The sequence below is a fragment of the Marmota flaviventris genome, chromosome 7, assembly GCF_047511675.1.
Source record: "Marmota flaviventris isolate mMarFla1 chromosome 7, mMarFla1.hap1, whole genome shotgun sequence".
Lineage (NCBI taxonomy): Eukaryota > Metazoa > Chordata > Mammalia > Rodentia > Sciuridae > Marmota > Marmota flaviventris.
The window spans coordinates 119248253-119269636 of record NC_092504.1 but is presented as its reverse complement, the minus strand read 5'-3'; the positions used below and the strand labels follow the sequence as shown (position 1 = coordinate 119269636).

Sequence of the window (21384 nt, the reverse complement as noted above, 5' to 3'; positions counted from 1 at the left end):
AAATACTAACATTGAAACTTTGCTGAAAATTTGATCATACATTAAATCAAGATCTGATGAATAAAATTCTTCAAAACCTTTATAAAAGCCAAATAACTAAAGGTAAATTTGATGTTAAATCCAACATAAAACAAGTATTATATGCCCTGAATTAAATATTCATCTAAGAATCTGTTTCAGCAACATCAACTTAGGGTTTTTCATAGTATCTTTCTCTTTAAGTAGCAAAAATAGTGTTTTTAAAGTGTGTAAAATACATACGAGGATTTTGAATCTTTACTGAAGAATCAGGATCTGGATGCTGTTTATGTATCACCTGAGTACAAATCTGTTCAATAAGAATCTACAAAAGAAAAAGAGTAGAATGAATGAGACATAACTTTCCTATGTTCATCTATGAATACACAACCAGTGTAACTCCACATCATGTACAACCACAGGAATGAGATTCTAATGAGTTTTACTCCATGTATTTATAATATGTCAAAGTACACTCTACTGTCATGTACATCTAAAAAGAACTAAAAAAATAAAAATAATCTATAAAAGGAATATACTGCATTTGCATAATCACAATATTAGCATAACTACTAAGGAACTCGAAGTACAATGATCATCAAAATCTAGTATATGGTATAATATTTCAATGATAAATATTTTAAAGCACATAAAATAAATCATTTCAACATGTTATTTTTACTTATAAAGTGAAACATCAAATAGTCAATTCAATGGAGGAAATAAGTAAACTGGGATAACTACTTTGTTTAGTAATTCACGAATTAATGGCTTTATAAAAGTGCAGCCATATCTGATTTATATAAATATTTCAAAATTGTGCATTATAAACCTAAATGGTCTAATTTTATTTAGACACTGACATCTCAATTACACAGATACTTATTATTATTTCTTATTATAAAAATAATAAGAAATTAGCAACAGTAAATTCTAACTAAATTCCTACCTCAAAAAGAACATTATATGTGGTCATTGTTATTAGATTTGTCTGAAGCATGAGTCTCTCAGCTAGCAATGAAAACAATCCATGCCCAAGCATGACTTCTGCTTTTCTCCTATAGAAAGAAATCATCAAATGCAAGTTTTATTACACACTATTTAGTATGTAAGTTGTATAAAGGAAACATAAAAATGTTTTTCAGATTACAAACTCCACCTCAGTTACTCTCCCATGTTCTTTAACCTAGTACTTTTAAACCTCAAAACATTTAACTAGAGAAATGCTAACTACAATATAGGCATAGTTAAAGTTAAAAACAGTAAGATTGGTTATGCCACAACACTACAAAACCTTTCACCACAATCTTCAGAGTAATTATTTATTTAGCTAGTTGCTACTATCTGCTAGCACTCAGACAGACTCTCCAGGGGATGATCATCTCAAGTGTAATTACACACTATAAGAGAAAAGCAACAGGGAGGAAAAGACAGAAGAAATGTCAAGATAATTTAAAAAGATAAATACTACAAAAACACATGGACCAAAATTACCATTTCAAGCATAAACTTTCAAACTAAAAGATCACAAACTTTAATTTCATTCCTGGGATCAGCAAACCTATTCTGAAAATGTTTGGACAGTAAATATTCTAGGCTTTTGGACCATATGGTTTCTGTCACATATTAGCACTGTCCTTATATCATTAAAACAGTCATAGATAATATGCAAATAAATTACTGTACTTGTGTTCCAACAAAACCTTAAAAATTGAACTTTACAGCACTACTTAAACCTATAACATTTAAATTTTTATAATAAACTACTTTTGGTAAGAGAAAAAATGTACAGAATAGATTGTGTGCATTCCACTAAGAAACTAAATGTGGCAGTTTCAAGTTTTCGTAAGCCCAAGTATTCAGAACACACTAAGTGACACATATTCAGGTTATGTTTCAGATTTATAGCTCAGAAACTGCAAATGATGGTGCAAGTCACTGAATGAAGTCTTCACAGTTTCTAAAATTGAATGTAACATACTAATTCTCAAACTAATTTTCATAGTTAACCCAAAATATAGTAATAACTTAAATGCTTTTTATATTTTAAAAAAAACTACATACTTTTGTACAACTTTATTTTTAAATATGTACTATGGATTTAAAAGTATATGTATTTGGGTTGGGGCTGTGGATCAGTGGTAGAGCACTTGCCTACCACATGTAAGGCCCTGGGTTCAACTCTCAGCACCACATATACATAAAAAAAATAAAGGTCTATTGACAACTAAAAATTTTTTTTAATTTTTAAAGTATATGTATTAATGAATAAAAATTTTCAAGACCCTAGCACCAAAAAAAAAGAAACCAAAGGGAACACAGAACAGAAGCACTATTGCCAAAAGCTTATAAAATAAATGAGTAATAAATAATAGTCCATTTTAGTTTTCATGCATACTCACTTTGGGGCCAGATGTTTTAAAAAATAGCCCATTGCCTTGAGAGCTTGTACTCGTATCCCTTCACTTTTTGATGCCAGAAGTTTGTAAATAACACTAAATGAATAGAAATTAAAAACAAACTATTCTGAGTATAATTTTCAAAAGTAAAGATTTAAAGTACATATACTTATTTATATTATTATTACACACATATTTCAAGTAATATATACATGAATATAATATACTTTTCTGACATTTAAAAACTTGATAAATTCAGGCACATTATAGAGTTCATTTTCCTCAAAACCAAGAAATGAGAATGAATTAGAATTCAGGAAATGTGGTAACTTTTCATGCATACACAGAGGCAAATTTAAATGCATCAAGCTGGTTTTCAGACACTTTTTTTTCCTCTCACAGAGGCTTATCAACATCCTCTAAAAATTCCCAAACAAGTTTAAAGTCAGTACAAATAAAGCATTGACTAGTGGTACACATTTAAATTTGGAAGTGATTGTCACCATAGAGAGCAAATGAACAGGCTAGTAAAGAATGATAATTAGAGGGCTGGGGCTGTAGCTCAGTGGTAGATCACTTGCCTCACAGATGTGAGGCACTGGGTTCGATCCTTAGCACCACAAAAAAATAAATCAATAAAAAGATATTGAGTCCATTTACAACTAAAAAAATATTTTTTTAAATAGTGATAATGAGAAAAGATGTGCATGAATAAAAAGTATATGTAGTAATAGCTTGATTCTGTTTAAATTCCATTAAATTTATATTATCTCATGAGATATAAGAAATTAGTTATTTTTTAATACAAATCTTACTACAGAAACTGTTAACTTACAGAATGATTAGTGTTGTCATTCATGAGGACAACACTAATAGTTCTGTAGGTTTCTCTTCTTCAGTGATTTAAATTAAGCAAAATGAAAATTATTGATTTATAAAAAATTGATATACAGTTAATACTGGTTTCAAAAACAATATACTCAGATGCTTTTAACATATTAAAAACTACTCTTGCTATAAAGTAATACATAGTTTTGGTCAAAATCACAATGGTTTAATCAAGATGTAAACTTCAGATATTATTAATAACTTTTAAATAATGTTTGTTAGGATCAAGAACATGTGATCCTGCAATCTGTACACGTGGAAAAATGAGAATTCATACCCCATTTGAATCAAATGTATGATATGTCAAGATCATTGTATTGTCTTCAGCAACTAATTAAAAAAAAAAGAACATGAGGAGAACAAAATAACTTGAACTGCATCTGCACTTAATATTTATGTACACTAATTTTTAACATAGAACATTTTTGTCCAAATCAGAATCCAATTGGTTTTATTCAACTTGCTAAATTTAAGCAGTAGATTTTCTTAAACAGGCCTATTTTGCTTTTTAATCAAAGTTTGGTTACTACTTCATTCACACACACAAACACACATAAAAGTACCTCGCACATTAGACACAGGGGAAAAACCCTGTAGTGCATCACTTATAATTTTATCTATTCATGAAATAATTACAAACACATGTGCACTGCCCTATTTCAAAACAGAGGAAAGTATAAGATAACAAAAGTAACCCATGATAAATAATATTAAAATCTGAGAATATTTTCATGCAATGGCTTTACTCTGATGCTATGTTCAATAAATGCATATGGATATTACATATATTTTTAATTGGAAAACATTATAGTATATATATAATGACATTTTCAATGAAGAAAATAAAATTCAAGTAACGAATACATGAAAGGGAAATTTAAATAGTAACATTATTTCATTCTCTTCATAGATATTAAAAACCTTCATTAGAATAGACTCAAAAATTCAAAATTCACAATTGAAGCAGGACATATGAGGAGAATGACACCGAATTTAAAAATAGTCGCTTCTAAGAAATGCCAAATGCTCTAAAATAGTGAATTCAATATCAGAGATAAAGTTAAATAATTTGACAGTAGAAAAAACTTTGTATTTAAAATCTAAATGTAGACATTTATTTGATGAAAATTAAATGGCCAATCATATTTTGGAAATGCCACTGCCTATTCCAACCCAGTTTGGCACTTTTAAATTATCTTTTACCACTATAGACTAGTCCCATTTGTTGATTCTTGTTATTAACTCTTGTGCTATGGGTGTCCTATTAAGGAATTTGGACCCCGACTCCACAATATGTAGATCGGAGCCAACTTTTTCTTCTATCAGACGCAGAGTCTCTGATTTGATATCAAGCTCCTTGATCCATTTTGAGTTAACTTTTGTGCATGGCGAGAGAAAGGGATTCAGTTTCATTTTGTTGCATATGGATTTCCAGTTTTCCCAGCACCATTTGTTGAAGATGCTATCCTTCCTCCATTGCATGCTTTTAGCCCCTTTATCAAATATAAGAAAGTTGTAATTTTGTGGATTGGTCTCTGGGTCCTCTATTCTGTACCATTGGTCCACCTGCCTGTTTTGGTACCAGTACCATGCTGTTTTTGTTACTATTGCTCTGTAGTACTGTTTGAAATCTGGTATTGCTATACCTCCAGATTCACACTTCCTGCTTAGAATTGCTTTTGCTATTCTGGGTCTTTTGTTTTTCCATATGAATTTCATGATTGCTTTATCTATTTCTACAAGAAATGCCATTGGGATTTTGATTGGCATCGCATTAAACCTGTAGAGAACTTTGGGTAATATCACCATTTTGATGATGTTAGTTCTGCCTATCCATGTACAGGGTACATTTTTCCATCTTCTAAGAACTTCTTCTATCTCTCTCTTTAGGTTTCTGTAGTTTTCATTGTATAAATCTTTCACCCCTTTTGTTAGGTTGATTCCCAAGTATCTTATTTTCTTTGAGGATATTGTGAATGGAGTGGTTTTCCTCATTTCCATTTCAGAAGTTTTGTTGCTGATATACAGAAATGCCTTCGATTTATGCGTGTTGATTTTATATCCTGCCACTTTGCTGAATTCATTTATTAGTTCTAGTAGTTTCTTTGTAGACCCTTTTGGGTCTTCTAGGTATAGAATCATGTCGAACGCAAATAGTGATAATTTAAGTTCTGCTTTTCCTATTTTTATGCCTTTAATTTCTTTCGTCTGTCTAATTGCTCTGGCCAGTGTTTCGAGAACTATATTGAATAGAAGTGGTGATAGAGGGCATCCCTGTCTTGTTTCAGATTTTAGAGGGAATGCCTTCAATTTTTCTCCATTCAGAATGATGCTAGCCTGAGGCTTAGCATAGATAGCTTTTACAATGTACTTAAACTAAAAAGTTTTTTCTCAGCAAGAGAAACAATAAGAGAGGTAAATAGGGAGCCTACATCCTGGGAACAAATTTTTACTCTTCACAGTTCAGATAGAGCCCTAATATCCAGAGTATACAAAGAACTCAAAAAATTAAACAATAAGATAACAAATAACCCAATCAACAAATGGGCCAAGGACCTGAACAGACACTTCTCAGAGGAGGACATACAGTCAATCAACAAGTACATGAAAAAATGCTCACCATCTCTAGCAGTCAGAGAAATGCAAATCAAAACCACCCTAAGATACCATCTCACTCCAGTAAGATTGGCAGCCATTATGAAGTCAAACAACAACAAGTGCTGGCGAGGATGTGGGGAAAAGGGTACACTTGTACATTGCTGGTGGGGCTGCAAATTGGTGCAGCCAATTTGGAAAGCAGTACAGAGATTCCTTGGAAAGCTGGGAATGGAACCACCATTTGACCCAGCTATTCCCCTTCTTGGACTATTCCCTAAAGACCTTAAAAGAGCATACTATAGGGATACTGCTACAACGATGTACATAGCAGCACAATTCACAATAGCTAGACTGTAGAACCAAACTAGATGCCCTTCAATAGATGAATGGATTAAAAAAAATGTGGCATTTATATACAATGGAGTATTACTCTGCACTAAAAAATGACAAAATCATGGAATTTGCAGGGAAATGGATGGCACTAGAGCAGATTATGCTAAGTGAAGCTAGTCAATCCCTAAAAAACAAATGCCAAATGACATCTTTGATATAAGGAGAGCAACTAAGAACAGAACAGGGAGGAAGAGAATGAGAAGAAGATCACCATTAAACAGGGACGAGAGGGGGGAGGGAAAGAGAGAGAGAAGGGAAATTGCATGGTAAAGGAAGGAGACCCTCATTGTTATACAAAATTACATATAAGGGGAAGTGAGGGGAAAGGGGAAAAAAAACAAGAGAGAGAAATGAATTACAGTAGATGGGGTAGAGAGAGAAGATGGGAGGGGAGGGGCGGGGAGGGGAGGAGTGGGGGGATAGTAGAGGATAGGAAGGGCAGCAGAATACAACAGACACTAGTATGGCAGTATGTAAAAAAGTGAATGTGTAACCGATGTGAATCTGCAATATGTATAAAGGGTAAAAATGTGAGTTCATAATCTGCTTGAATCAAATGTATGAAATATGATATGTCAAGAGCTTTGTAATGTTTTGGACAACTAACAATAAAAAATAAATAAATAAAAAATAAAAATAAAGACTAGTCCCTCTTCAATTTTCCGATCTTCTCCATTTAAGAGTATGTTTATACCTGAATTTAACTGTGACTTAACACATAAACTTCACTAAATACACCATTAAGTGTTTCATGTTGTTCTTTGGACAATATGGTACTTATATTCCAGTGAAATTATATATCAACAGCCAGCTTAGATTCATTCTCTCTCTCTCTCTCTCTCTCTCTCTCTCTCTCTCTCTCTCTCTCTAAAAAATAATCGAAAAAATCCACCATTTTAAAATGTAATAATAAATTTTTTGGACTCAAGGAATAGTACCATATGAGATAAATCAGACTTAAAGGAATACTCATCCTTTAAAAGTTATTTTTAATCATGAGCTTGAGTTGTGGCTCAGCAGTAGAGTGCTTGCCTAGCACGTGCATGGCCCTGGGTTCACTCCTTAGCACCACATAAAAATAAATTAATAAAAAAAAGATATTGTGTCCAACTACAATTAAAAAATAAATATTTTTTTAAAAAGTTATTTTTAATCAATATAATATTTTAAAAATCTCTTTATCTATTGTTTGAAAGTAAACTGACTACACTGAAATGAAATTAATTCTTTACCTCTCTAAATATCAGTCCAAATCAGAAAAAAATTTTATTTCTTCATGAAATAAATAGAAGATTGAGAAAAGCAGCAAAACTTGAAACATTATAAAAATAAAATAGAGGAAATAACTTCCATCAGTGCTAATGTAGAGGTCAGCACTTTTCCTTCACAAAAAAATATTTCAAAAAACAAACAAGCAAACAAAAACCTGAACAAGATTTTCAGATACATCCATTTCAGGGCATTTGGAATTGACTACGGAAAGACAACAAGCTGGGAAGTATTTATTCTGAGGAAATTGCAAGAAAATCAGGTTAAAAAAAAAAAAAGCCAAGAATCACTGGCATATTGTTGGGGTTATGGCTCTCACTACCACCTGGGTTAGCCAGGGAGAACTGTAGCTTTACCAACTTTGGACCAGCAACAAAAAGCAGTAGTGTTGTTTTCTGAGAGGGCAAGCCTGACTTAAAGAATGAAAACCACAGTTACCAGCTGAAAGTGGCAGATCTGGTTATGAGTCAATGGGGAAAAAACAGCAGCTTTGCTAGACCAAGGCTGCAGTCACAATTCAGGGTGAGCAGCAGACCTGTCAGAAATTTAACAGGGAGATGCTGAACATGAAAAAGCCATCGAAGGACTGAGATACATGCTCCCACAGTTCTTGCAGATTGGAAGAGAATGCAAAGGAGAAGGGAGAAGTAGCTATGAGTTGGAATGCAATCCCCAAACACAAGTGGATCAAGAGAGGATGTGGACATTATGGGCTGAAAGAAATCGATCACAACCTCTACATGAATCATTAACTAACCTGTAAGAAATACTGAAGCAAAATAAACCCTTGGCATGCTGTGTTAAATAAAAAAAGAAAAACAAAATATGGAGCACAGAGAAATCAAGCTGCGGACCATGGAGAACAGAAGGCAAGTTATTTAAAAAAAAAAACAAACCTAACTACTATGGAAAAAAAAAGAGTCCAGAGTTGCTCTGATACTTACCCAGAATGCCTAGTTTTCAAACAAAAGTATTACATATGCAAAGAAACAAAAAAAAAAAGTATAACCCATAATCAGGAAAAGAAAAATAATCAAACTTTCTCTTAAGTTCTGAATATGAGATTTTTCAAAGATGTATAATAAATATGTTCGACAAATTTTAAAATGCTATGCCCCCCCCAAAAAAAAAGACTGACAATGACTTAAAAACTGGAGTATCTTTATAAAGAGAAACTATTAATAAAAGCCACATGGAAATCCTAGAAATGAAAAATTCAAGAAGAGAAAACAAGGAATTTACTTCAGAGTTGCTCACCTGCAGATTCGGGAGGCAAAATAAAGATTCTGTGAACCTGAAGAAAAACCAAAACAAATTATCCAATCTGAAGAACAAAGAGAAAAAAATGTGTGGATGAAAACTTAACCAATGTTTAGAGACCTATAAGACAATGTAGTGTGCCAATTTCAGTGTAATGAGAGTGCAAAAACAAAACGAAACAGGAAAGAGGCAGAAAAACATCTGCAGAAATTATGGAAAAAACTCCCACAATTTGATAAAGAAAAGCATCTACTTAAGAGATAAATTAACTCCACAAAGGAATAATAACAAAATGAATCATATTTAAACAAACCATAGCTGAGCTGCTGAAAAGCAAAGAAAAAAAACTCTGAGGAAAAAAAAAAAAGATGGCTCAAGACATACAGGAAGAGCAACAACACAATTCATAGCTGTCATCTCTTCAGAAAATAACAAAGCCCAAAAGTCAGTGGAATGACAGTCAAGTGCTAATAGGAAGAAAACCATAAATTAAGACTTCCTATCCAACGTAAGTATCCTCCAAAAATGAAGGCAAATAAAAGTATTCCCAAATGAATAAAGAGTATAAAAGTTCATTGCTACAGATATGCCTTAAGAGAAATAATAAATAAAGCCCACCAGGATAAAAGGAGAGAATATAAGATTGTGAAACCACTTATAAAAAATAATTTTAAAAATCAACAGGGGATTTTCATTCAACCACATAGAATAAGACAAATAAAGCCTTTCTGTCTTGAATATTACAACTAAAACTACAGGGGAGAATAAAAAAAACAATCACCAAAGCACTACAAAGACTAAAAAAGAGCAGGTGCATTGTATAGGGGAATTACGAGTCAGAGAATTCCACATATGGAGGTAAGAGTCTAAGTCTTTTTCTTTTCTCTTCTGAATCTAACCAAAAAGCAGGCTCTGGATTCACACTTGGATATTAGAAACTCAGGTGGCCAAAGTTCTGAGAAACACTGTTTCTAGTTAGAAGAAATTAGAAAATACATCCTAGAAGGGAGCAGGGGATAGATGAGAACAGAGGAGAAGGATCCTCTAAATCTATAAAAGAACCTACAAAAGTCTGAAACTCACCCAAGAAATACACACATACCGAACACACCCAAATCAGAAAAGCAGTCTTTCTAAATTCAAATAAGATTTGAAATACCCCCCAATTCTCTGCCTGCTTCCTGTGTGGAAAATGGACAACAAAGACCCAAAGCAAGGCAAGACAGGTCTTGAAAATGAAAGGACACTGGAACTACAACACACAATGGAGAGAGAGAACTTGCAATATTATTCAGAACAGAAAAAAAAAATTAAAGCTATCTTGATTTGCAGCCAAAGATCTACATAGAAAATCATAAGGAATCAGCAAAAAAATCCATTGAACTAATAACTTATAGGAAAAAAGATCAAACAAGCCAGGAACAATGAGAAGATTATAAATTCAAGGCCAGCCTGGGCAAAATGGAGACACACTCTCTCAGAAAAAAGAAAAAAATGAAAATTGTATTATGTTAGTCAGCTTTACCTCACTGTGACCAAAATTCCTGACCAGAACAACCTAAAGAAGAAAAAGGTTATTTGGAACTGTCTCTCCTTCTAGAGGTGACCCATATTTTGCCTCGAATGCATATCCCTTGCGTTACCCGAAAAGCATCTCTGTTGAGAATGTCCCATTCTCCCTTGAATATGATGTACTTTCCTAAACAAATCTCTGGAGGAAAAAGGTTTATTTTGACTGACAGTCTCAGAGATTTAATCCGTGGTCAGCTGAATCCATTGCTCTGGGTCTAAATTGAAGAAAAGGCTGTGAGAGCTACTCCATTCATGGCAGCCAGGGAGCAGAGGAGACACCAAGGCCGAGGGAAGATGCACTTCCAGGATATGCCCCCAGACCCTCCTCCTCCCATCACACACTGCCTGCCTACAGTTATGACCCAGTTAATCCATTTAAAATATTAATCCATCAAATAGATTAATCCACTAATTAAGAGACAGCTCTCATAATATAATCATTTACCTCCTGCTCACACAGGACCTTTTGGGGAACACCTCATGTCCAAGCCATAGGGTGTATTTGTAAGTGGTAGCAATGAATAAACAAAAATTTATGTTAAGAATAAGATTTACAATTGCATCAAGAAATCTTAAATACTCAAAGATAAATCTGACAAAGAAATCTAAATACTAAATGAGAAATCTAAACTAATTTTTAAAACTATTCACTGAAAACTACTAAACTGCTCAAAACAAAGACTTCAATGGAAAGAGATGTAAAGTTCATGATTCAGAATCAATATTGGATCAATATTAAGTTATTATTTGTTCCCTCTGATTTACAGATTCAAGGTAATCACAAACTTCCAGCAAGCTTTTATAGAAACTGACAAACCAATTCTAAAACACATCTGAAAATGCAACTGGTAAAAGAAGAATAAAGGATGAAAACTCACATTATCTGACCTTATGCCTACAGTAATTACAACAGTTTAGGTTTAGCATAAAGAAAAACAAATAATTAATGTAAAAATAACTGAAATTTTCAACTAAGAAGGTAATCTGGTGAAGAAAAGATAATCGCTTCAACAAATGGTTGCAGAAGAATTGAATATTCATATGTAAAAAGAAAACAACCTTGATCTATGTCTCTCATCAAATACAAAAATTAACATTAAATTATGCATAAACTAAAATGTTAAATCTAAAACTATAAAACTTTTAGAAGAAAGTATTTCCAAACTTGACATGGGCAAAAAGTTTTTACATATGGCACAAATACAATAATCCATAAAAGAATTTGGACTTTATTATAATTAAGACTAACCACTCTTTGAAAGACTCTGGTAAGAGCACAAAGATATACCACAGACTGGAGAAAATATTTACAAAGTACATACCAGATAAAATACTTATACCCAGACTATATGAAAATTCTTAAACACAAAAGTAGAAAATAAAAAACACAATTTAAAAAATGAGGGAAAGATTTGGGCATTTCACTCAAGAAACCTATACAAATGGCAAACAAGCAAATGATAAGATGCTGGACATAATTAGTTACTAAGGAAATGCAAATTAGAACTATACTAGATACTATCACAAACTTATTAGAATGTTTAAAATTAAACACTGATCTTCCAAGTGTTGCTGAGAACATGAAGTGAGCAAATTCTCACATGCTACTTTGAGGAATATAAAATGACACTATAACTTTGGAAATCAGCTTAATGACTACCTAAAAATTAAAAATATACCTATCATTATATGCTGATATAATGATACATATCCAAGATATACAAAAGCATATATCCACACAAATACTATACATGAATGTTCAAAGCAGGCTTGTTTTCAAGAACCAGAAGCTAAAAATAAATGTCCACATAAAAGAATGGCTAAATAATTTGTGGGACATAACAAGTAATGGAATACTATTCAGTAACTAAAAAGAATAAACTATTGATTGTTGAGGGCCACAGCCAAAGGGGCCCCAGCAAACTTCCAGCTGCCAGCAAACTTCCAGCTGCCAGCAAACTTCCAGCTGCCAACTGATGATTGGCTCACAGCAGCCCCAGCAAACTTCTAGCTGCCAACTGATTGGCTCCTCTGTGGTGATGCTCATTGGGCTGTTTCCCCGCCCTTTCAGACCACGGAGCTGCTCATTGGGGGACTTTTTTTGGCTCTGCCCGCAACCCAGCCAATCAGCTTCAAGAGCAGGAGGAGTGGGGGAGGTTGAGAGGCTTGTGGGAAGCCGGGGGTGGCAGTTGGGCTCTGAAGGTTTTTCCTGAGGAGCTGTGTGGTTTGGTGGGTGTGTTCTAAAAATAAAGTTCGTTTCTTTTGACAAGTGGCTCCTGAATTGTGCCCAGCCAGACTGTGGCAATTGATATATGCAACAATATTGATAGATCCCAAAATAATTTATGGTGAGTGAAAGAGAAAGACAAATATTGCATACTACATGATTCCATTTATACAAAAATCTACAAATCCAATGTAAACTACAGTGACAATAAGCAGCTCACTATCTGACCTGGGATCAGTATAAGGAAAGAAAAGGGCACCAGGAAACTTTTGGCAGTGGCAGATTTGCCATTACCTTATTGTGGTGGTTTCATAGTTTATACATTATGTTGAAACTTAACAAATTATATATTTCAAACATGCAGTTGTTTGCATGTCAATTATGCTGTACTAATACTATAAAAATCAAAATGATACTGCCAAACCTAGTGAAGCATACATTGAATCAAATAATTTTGATACAGTAACAAATGGTCTCAAGTAAATGTTACAAAAAAACAACATTTTTAAGGTCTAAAAAACACAAAACTAACCCAAACCCCACAGTTACAAAAATTCATTTTGCTAGAGCTTAACCTAGTCTTGAAATAACATACAATGAGAGGAGGGGTGGGGGGAATCTATCAGCATTTACTAACACAGGGGTTAGGAAACATCCCTGTGACTAATCAGATAGTAAATATATTGTGTGGGCCTTATCATCTGTGTCACACTTTCAGCTGTCACTGTAGCAAGAAAGCAGGAATAGTCAATATTTAAAAGAATCAGAGTGGCTGCACCCCAACATATCTATTAAAATAGACCTTTATGGAAAAGTCACCAAAAGAAGGCAACATAAGAAATAGAAAAAAATATGATCAAAAGCAACAGTGGAAAGACAGTCATAAACAGGAAGAAGGCTGGGCTTGGTGGCGCAGGCCTGTAATCCCAGCAACTCAGGAGGCTGAGGCAGGAGGATCAAAAGTTCAGAGCTAACCTCAGCAACTTAGTGAAGCTCCAAGCAACTTAGCAAAACTCTGTCTCAAAATAAAAAATAGAAAGGGCTGGGGGTGTGGCTCAGTGGTTAAGACCCCTGGGTTGAATCCCTGGTACACAAATAAAAAAAATAAAAATAAAAAACAGGAAGGCAGCGCGCGCTGGAAAACAAAGAGATAACGACGCAGGGATACAGCGCTGCAGTTTCTGCCAGCCGTGCAAGCACCGTACTCAGTGCTGAATTCTGGGTTCGAGACGGGGGAAGGAAGCAGTCCAATTCGGTTCTCCACACCGGTCAGACCACAGAGGAGGCCAGCGGCCACCATCTTGGAGAGCTGACGTCACCATCCCTGTTTTCGACTGACCGCAGCTCATTCAGCCATAGAACAGGTAATTTCAGGCTGCCATTCGCCTGCGGCTTGCAGACAGATTACTCAGGCTCAGTGCTAGATGACCCGCAGAGACTGCTTCTTGGAGCCTGCTCTTATCGGAGCATACACCGAGCACGGAGTGGCTGAGTTCCAGCTCCCGGAACTGCTCTGGCCCAGGGCTAAGGAGCCCGCGGAAACTGCTTCTCGGTCCGGGTCCTGCTGAGTACTGTGGAGGTAAATACCAACCGAGCCTTCGTGGGCAGTGGCAACAGGACTGAGACGGGGCCTGTGAGGACCGGTCAGGACTCACTCGTTGCTTTGGTCACCCGGCAAAGGGAACGAAGTGCTGCCATTCGCATAGGATACCAACATGGCAGAGATCTGATGTCATCAGAAAGCGGCGGATGAGAGAACTTCATCAATACCAGCGGCGACAGAAACAGTTGGTCTCCAGGTAGGGAGGGTGAGTCACAGACACCCGAGTCTCTCTCGCTTTGTCTTCGAGCCAGTGGGAGGAGCCGGGCCACCGCCCGCGCCCAGAGCAGGCCCAGTGGCTCGCCAGCGTGGTGGTCACGTGACCCCAATTGGAGTGGGGGCGGAGCGGAACCGCCACCCGTGCCCGCAGGGTGGGCAGACCTACGACCAACCTGCAGATCAGGCCCAGCTGTCCGCGGGCGTGGTAGGAGGGGCAGGGCAGAGCCGCCGCCCGCGCCTGCAAGGTAGGCAGACCTGCGACAGACCGGCGGATCAGGCCCAGCAGCCTGCCGGCGTGGTACACACGTCACCCCAATTGGAGTAGGGGCAGAGCAGAGCCGCCGCCCGCGCCAGGAACAGGCCCAGCGACCTGCCGGCATGGTAGTCACGACACCCCAATTGGAGTAGGGGCAGAGCAGAGCCGCCACCCGTGCCCGAAAGGTGGGCAGACCTGCGACCAACCAGCAGGACAGGCCCAGTGGCCGGCAGGGGTGGTAGGCACGTCACCCCAATTGGAGTAGGAGCAGAGCAGAGCCTTTGCCCGCGCCCGGAACAGGCCCAGCGGTCCGCGGGTGTGGTAGAAAAGTCACACCAGTTGGAGGGGGGGGCAGAGCAGAGCCGCCGTTCGCGCCTGCAGGGTAGGCAGACCTGCAACCGACCAGGGGATCAGGCCCGGTGGCCTGCCGGCGTGGTACACTCGTCACCCCAATTGGAGTAGGGGCAGAGCAGAGCCGCCGCCCGTGCCTGAAACAGGCCCAGTGACCTGACAGCGTGGTAGTCACGACACCCCAATTGGAGTAAGGGTAGAGCAGAGCCACCTCCCGAGCCCGGAATAAGCCCAGCAACCAGCCAGCGTGGTAGACACGTCACCCCAATTGGAGTAAGGGCAGAGCAGAGCCACCGCCCGCGCCTGCAAGGTAGGCAGACCGCCGCCCGACCGGCAGAACAGGCCCAGGAGTCCGTGGGCGTGGTAGACACCTCACACCAATTGGAGGAGGGGCAGAGCAGAGCCCCCGCCTGCGCCTGCAAGGTAGGCAGACCGCCGCCCGACCCTGCAAGGGAGACTTTTCAACTATACAAGAGCAATATAAATATATAGGGGAAAAAAACATTTCAAAAACACAACAGTTTCACCAAGTAGAAAGAAACGCAAGCAGTATGAAAAGACAAGGAAAGAAAGGACCACAAGCAATGCAGGTCAACTCAACTTTAGAAGAGGTAACAGCTGCAGCAGATGGAATGTCAGATACAGAATTCAGGATATACATGCTTCAAATGATCTGGAGTATCAAGGAAGACATTAGACAGCAAAATCAGACAATGAAAGATCACTTCGACAATGAATTACGCAAACAAATCCAGGAAGCAAAGGATCAACTATACAGGGAGATAGAGGTTATAAAAAACAAACAAACAGAAATCCTAGAAATGCAGGAAGCAATAAACCAACTTAAAAACTCAATGGAGAATACTACCAGCAGAGTAGAACACTTAGAAGATAGAACATCAGACAATGAAGACAAAGTATTTCAACTTGAAAAGAACATAGACAGCTCAGCAAGACTGTTAAGAAACCATGAGCAGAACATCCAAGAAATATGGGATAACATTAAGAGACCAAACTTAAGAGTCATTGGGATACAGGAAGGTACAGAACTCCAAACCAAAGGAATGAGCAATCTATTCAATGAAATAATACGAGAAAACTTCCCAGACTTGAAGAATGAGACAGAATCCCAAATCCTAGAAGCCTACAGGACGCCGAATGTGCAAAATCATAAGAGATCCACACCTAGACACATTATAATGAAGATGCCCAACATACAGAATAAGGAGAGAATTTTAAAAGCTACAAGAGAAAGGAAGCAGATTACACTTAGGGGTAAGCCAATCAGGATAACAGCTGATCTTTCAACACAGACTCTGAAAGCTAGAAGATCCTGGAATAACATATTTCAAACACTGAAAGAAAATGGGTTCCAACCAAGAATTGTGTATCCAGCGAAATTAAGCTTCAGGATGGAAGATGAAATTAAAACCTTCCACGATAAACAAAAGTTTAAAGAATTCGCAGCTAAAAAACCATCTCTTCAAAACATCCTCGGCAAAACATTACAGGAAGAGGAAATGGAAAATAACAATGAAAACCAACAGTGGGAGGTAGGACAGTAAAGGGGGGGGAAATAATCAAAGAGGAAAACAAACCATGTTTAGTAACAGAAATAAACAAATATGGCTGGAAGAACAACCCATATCTCAATAATAACCCTAAATGTTAATGGCTTAAACTCACCAATTAAGAGACACAGGCTAGTAGAATGGATCACAAAACAAGACCCAACAATATGCTGCCTACAGGAGACGCATTTGATAGGAAAAGACATACATAGGCTGAAGGTGAAAGGTTGGGAAAAATCAAATCACTCATATGGAATTCGGAAACAAGCAGGAGTGTCCATACTCATATCAAATAAAATAGATTTCAAGCCAAAGTTAATCAAAAGGGATAAAGAGGGACACTACATACTGCTTAAGGGAACCATACACCAACAAGACATAACAATCATAAATATTTATGCCCCAAACAATGGTGCAGCTATGTTCGTCAAACAAACTCTTCTCAAGTTCAAGAGTCTAATAGACCACCATACAATAATCATGGGAGACTTCAACACACCTCTCTCACCACTGGACAGATCTTCCAAACAAAAGTTGAATAAGGAAACTATAGAACTCAATAACACAATTAATAACCTAGACTTAATTGACATATATAGAATATACCACCCAACATCAAGCAGTTACACTTTTTTCTCAGCAGCACATGGATCCTTCTCAAAAATAGATCATATATTATGTCACAGGGCAACTCTTAGACAATATAAAGGAGTAGAGATAATACCATGCATCTTATCTGATCATAATGGAATGAAACTGAAAATCAACGATAAAAGAAGGAAGGAAAAAGCATACATCACTTGGAGAATGAACAATAGGTTACTGAATGATCAATGGGTTATAGAAGACATCAAGGAGGAAATTAAAAAATTCTTAGAGATAAATGAAAACACAGACACAACATATCGGAATCTATGGGACACACTGAAAGCAGTTCTAAGAGGAAAATTCATTGCTTGGAGTTCATTCCTTAAAAAAAGAAAAAACCAACAAATAAATGACCTCATACTTCATCTCAAAATCCTAGAAAAAGAAGAGCAAAACAACAGCAAAAGAAGTAGAAGGCAAGAAATAATTAAAATCAGAGCTGAAATTAATGAAATCGAAACAAAAGAAACAATTGAAAAAATTGACAAAACTAAAAGTTGGTTCTTTGAAAAAATAAACAAAATCGACAGACCCTTAACCATGCTAGCGAAGATAAGAAGAGAGAGAACTCAAATTACTAGCATACGGGATGAAAAAGGCAATATCACAACAGACACATCAGAAATACAGAAGATAATCAAAAATTATTTTGAATCCTTATACTCCAATAAATTAGAAGATAGTGAAGGCATAAATTTCTTAAGTCATATGATCTGCCCAGATTGAGTCAGGAGGATATAGACAACCTAAACAGACCAATATCAATTGAGGAAATAGAAGAAACCATCAAAAGACTACCAACTAAGAAAAGCCCAGGACCGGATGGGTATACAGCAGAGTTTTACAAAACCTTTAAAGAGGAACTAATACCAATACTTTTCAAGCTACTTCAGGAAATAGAAAAAGAGGGAGAACTTCCAAATTCATTCTACGAGGCCAACATCACCCTGATACCTAAACCAGATAAAGACACTTCCAAGAAAGAAAACTACAGACCAATATCTCTAATGAACCTAGATGCAAAAATCCTCAATAAAATTCTGGCGAATCGGATACAAAAACATATCAAAGAAATTGTGCACCATGATCAAGTAGGATTCATACCTGGGATGCAAGGATGGTTCAATATACGGAAATCAATAAATGTTATTCACCACATCAATAGACTTAAAAATAAGAACCATATGATCATCTCTATAGATGCGGAAAAAGCATTCGACAAAGTACAGCATCCCTTTATGTTCAAAACTCTAGAAAAACTAGGGATAACAGGAACATACCTCAATATTGTAAAAGCAATCTATGCTAAGCCTCAGGCTAGCATCATTCTGAATGGAGAAAAATTGAAGGCATTCCCTCTAAAATCTGGAACAAGACAGGGATGCCCTCTCTCTCAACTTCTGTTCAACATAGTTCTCGAAACACTGGCCAGAGCAATTAGACAGACGAAAGAAATTAAAGGCATAAAAATAGGAAAAGAAGAACCTAAATTATCACTATTTGCAGATGACATGATTCTATACCTAGCAGACCCAAAAGGGTCTACAAAGAAACTATTAGAGCTAATAAATGAATTCAGCAAAGTGGCAGGATATAAAATCAACACGCATAAATCAAAGGCATTCCTGTATATCAGCGACAAATCCTCTGAAATGGAAATGAGGACAACCACTCCATTCACAATATCCTCAAAAAAAAAATAAAATATTTGGGAATCAACCTAACAAAAGAGGTGAAAGACTTATACAAAGAAAACTACAGAACCCTAAAGAGAGAAATAGAAGAAGATCTTAGAAGATGGAAAAATATACCCTGTTCATGGATAGGCAGAACTAACATCATCAAAATGGCGATATTACCCAAAGTTCTCTATAGGTTTAATGCAATGCCAATCAAAATCCCAACGGCATTTCTTGTAGAAATAGAGAAAGCAATCATGAAATTCATATGGAAAAATAAAAGACCCAGAATAGCAAAAACAATGCTAAGCAGGAAGTGTGAATCAGGCAGTATAGCGATACCAGACTTCAAACTATATTACAGAGCAATAGTAACAAAAACAGCATGGTACTGGTACCAAAACAGGTGGGTGGACCAATGGTACAGAATAGAGGACACAGAAACCAATCCACAAAACTACAACTATCTTATATTTGATAAAGGGGCTAAAAGCATACAATGGAGGAAGGATAGCATCTTCAACAAATGGTGCTGGGAAAACTGGAAATCCATATGCAACAAAATGAAACTGAATCCCTTTCTCTCGCCATGCACAAAAGTTAATTCAAAATGGATCAAGGAGCTTGATATCAAATCAGAGACACGCCGTCTGATAGAAGAAAAAGTTGGCTACGATCTACATACGGTGGGGTCGGGCTCCAAATTCCTCAATAGGACACCCATAGCACAAAAGTTAATAACAAGAATCAACAAATGGGACTTACTCAAACTAAAAAGTTTTTTCTCAGCAAAAGAAACAATAAGAGAGGTAAATAGGGAGCCTACATCCTAGGAACAAATCTTTACTCCTCACACTTCAGATAGAGCCCTAATATCCAGAGTATACAAAGAACTCAAAAAATTAGACAATAAGATAACAAACAACCCAATCAACAAATGGGCCAAGGTCCTGAACAGACACTTCTCAGAGGAGGACATACAGTCAATCAACAAGTACATGAAAAAATGCTCACCATCTCTAGCAGTCAGAGAAATGCAAATCAAAACCACCCTAAGATACCATCTCACTCCAGTAAGATTGGCAGCCATTATGAAGTCAAACAACAACAAGTGCTGGCGAGGATGTGGGGAAAAGGGTACACTTGTACATTGCTGGTGGGGCTGCAAATTGGTGCGGCCAATTTGGAAAGCAGTACAGAGATTCCTTGGAAAGCTGGGAATGGAACCACCATTTGACCCAGCTATTCCCCTTCTTGGACTATTCCCTAAAGACCTAAAAAGAGCATGCTACAGGGACACTGCTACATGGATATTCATAGCAGCACAATTCACAATAGCAAGACTGTGGAACCAACCTAGATGCCCTTCAATAGACGAATGGATAAAAAAAAATGTGGCATTTATACACAATGGAGTATTACTCTGCACTAAAAAATGACGAAATCATGGAATTTGCAGGGAAATGGATGGCATTAGAGCCGATTATGCTAAGTGAAGCTAGCCAATCCCTAAAAAACAAATGCCAAATGTCTTCTTTGATATAAGGAGAGTTACTAAGAACAGAGTAGGGACGAAGAGCATGAGAAGAAGATTAACATTAAACAGGGACGAGAGGTGGGAGGGAAAGGGAGAGAGAAGGGAAATTGCATGGAAATGGAAGGAGACCCTCAGGGTTATACAAAAGTACATACAAGAGGAAGTGAGGGGAAAGGGAAAAATAATACAAGGGGGAGAAATGAATGACAGTAGAGGGGGTAGAGAGAGAAGATGGGAGGGGAGGGGAGGGGAGGGGAGGGGGGATAGTACAGGATAGGAAAGGCAGCAGAACACAACAGACACTAGTATGGCAATATGTAAATCAATGGATGTGTAACTGATGTGATTCTGCAATCTGTATATGGGGTAAAAATGGGAGTTCATAACCCACTTGAATCAAAGTGTGAAATATGATATGTCAAGAACTATGTAATGTTTTGAACAACCAACAATAAAAAATTTAAAAAAATAAAAATAAAAAATAAATAAAAAACAGGAAGAATGGGCTCTGGTGTACACCTTTAAAAAAAGAAGATGGAAGTTGAAATAATTCCCTTCTGATAGCTTTGATGAAGTAGATAAAGCTACTGTTGCTGAGAACAATAATGAAAAACTATAAAAATCTGCAATCTTATCTGAAGGGACAAATAAAAGGAAGGTTTAACAATGGTAAAAGTGCAACTGATTTTTAAAAACAACTTTAATATATGGGCTACAAGATTTCTTCCACCAGCTGAGATGGTCCCTACACAGACTGACTTAGGATTACAATTCTCAAGAGATGATGTAACAGGACAATGGTGGAAGGGAGTTTTCACTAGAAACCAGTTCCAGCAGTCAACCGGGATAGGAAGGAAGTAAACAAGGATAGAAGAATGACAGACTAGGATAATAATAGT

At 36.9% G+C, this 21384-nt stretch overlaps 1 protein-coding gene across 5 annotated transcripts in view; it reads right to left on the bottom strand.

Annotated features, from left to right (window-relative positions):
- Window positions 1-21384, bottom strand: part of Lrba (LPS responsive beige-like anchor protein) — a 701372-nt gene that overhangs the window by 545890 nt on the left and 134098 nt on the right. For all 5 annotated transcript variants that reach the window (XM_071614622.1, XM_071614623.1, XM_071614624.1 and 2 more), the window contains exons 17-19: window positions 2421-2513; window positions 968-1076; window positions 262-343 (exon numbers count right to left, since the gene is read on the bottom strand). In XM_071614622.1, coding sequence (XP_071470723.1) covers window positions 262-343; window positions 968-1076; window positions 2421-2513 — 284 coding nt within the window. The remainder of the gene's footprint in view (window positions 1-261; window positions 344-967; window positions 1077-2420; window positions 2514-21384) is intronic.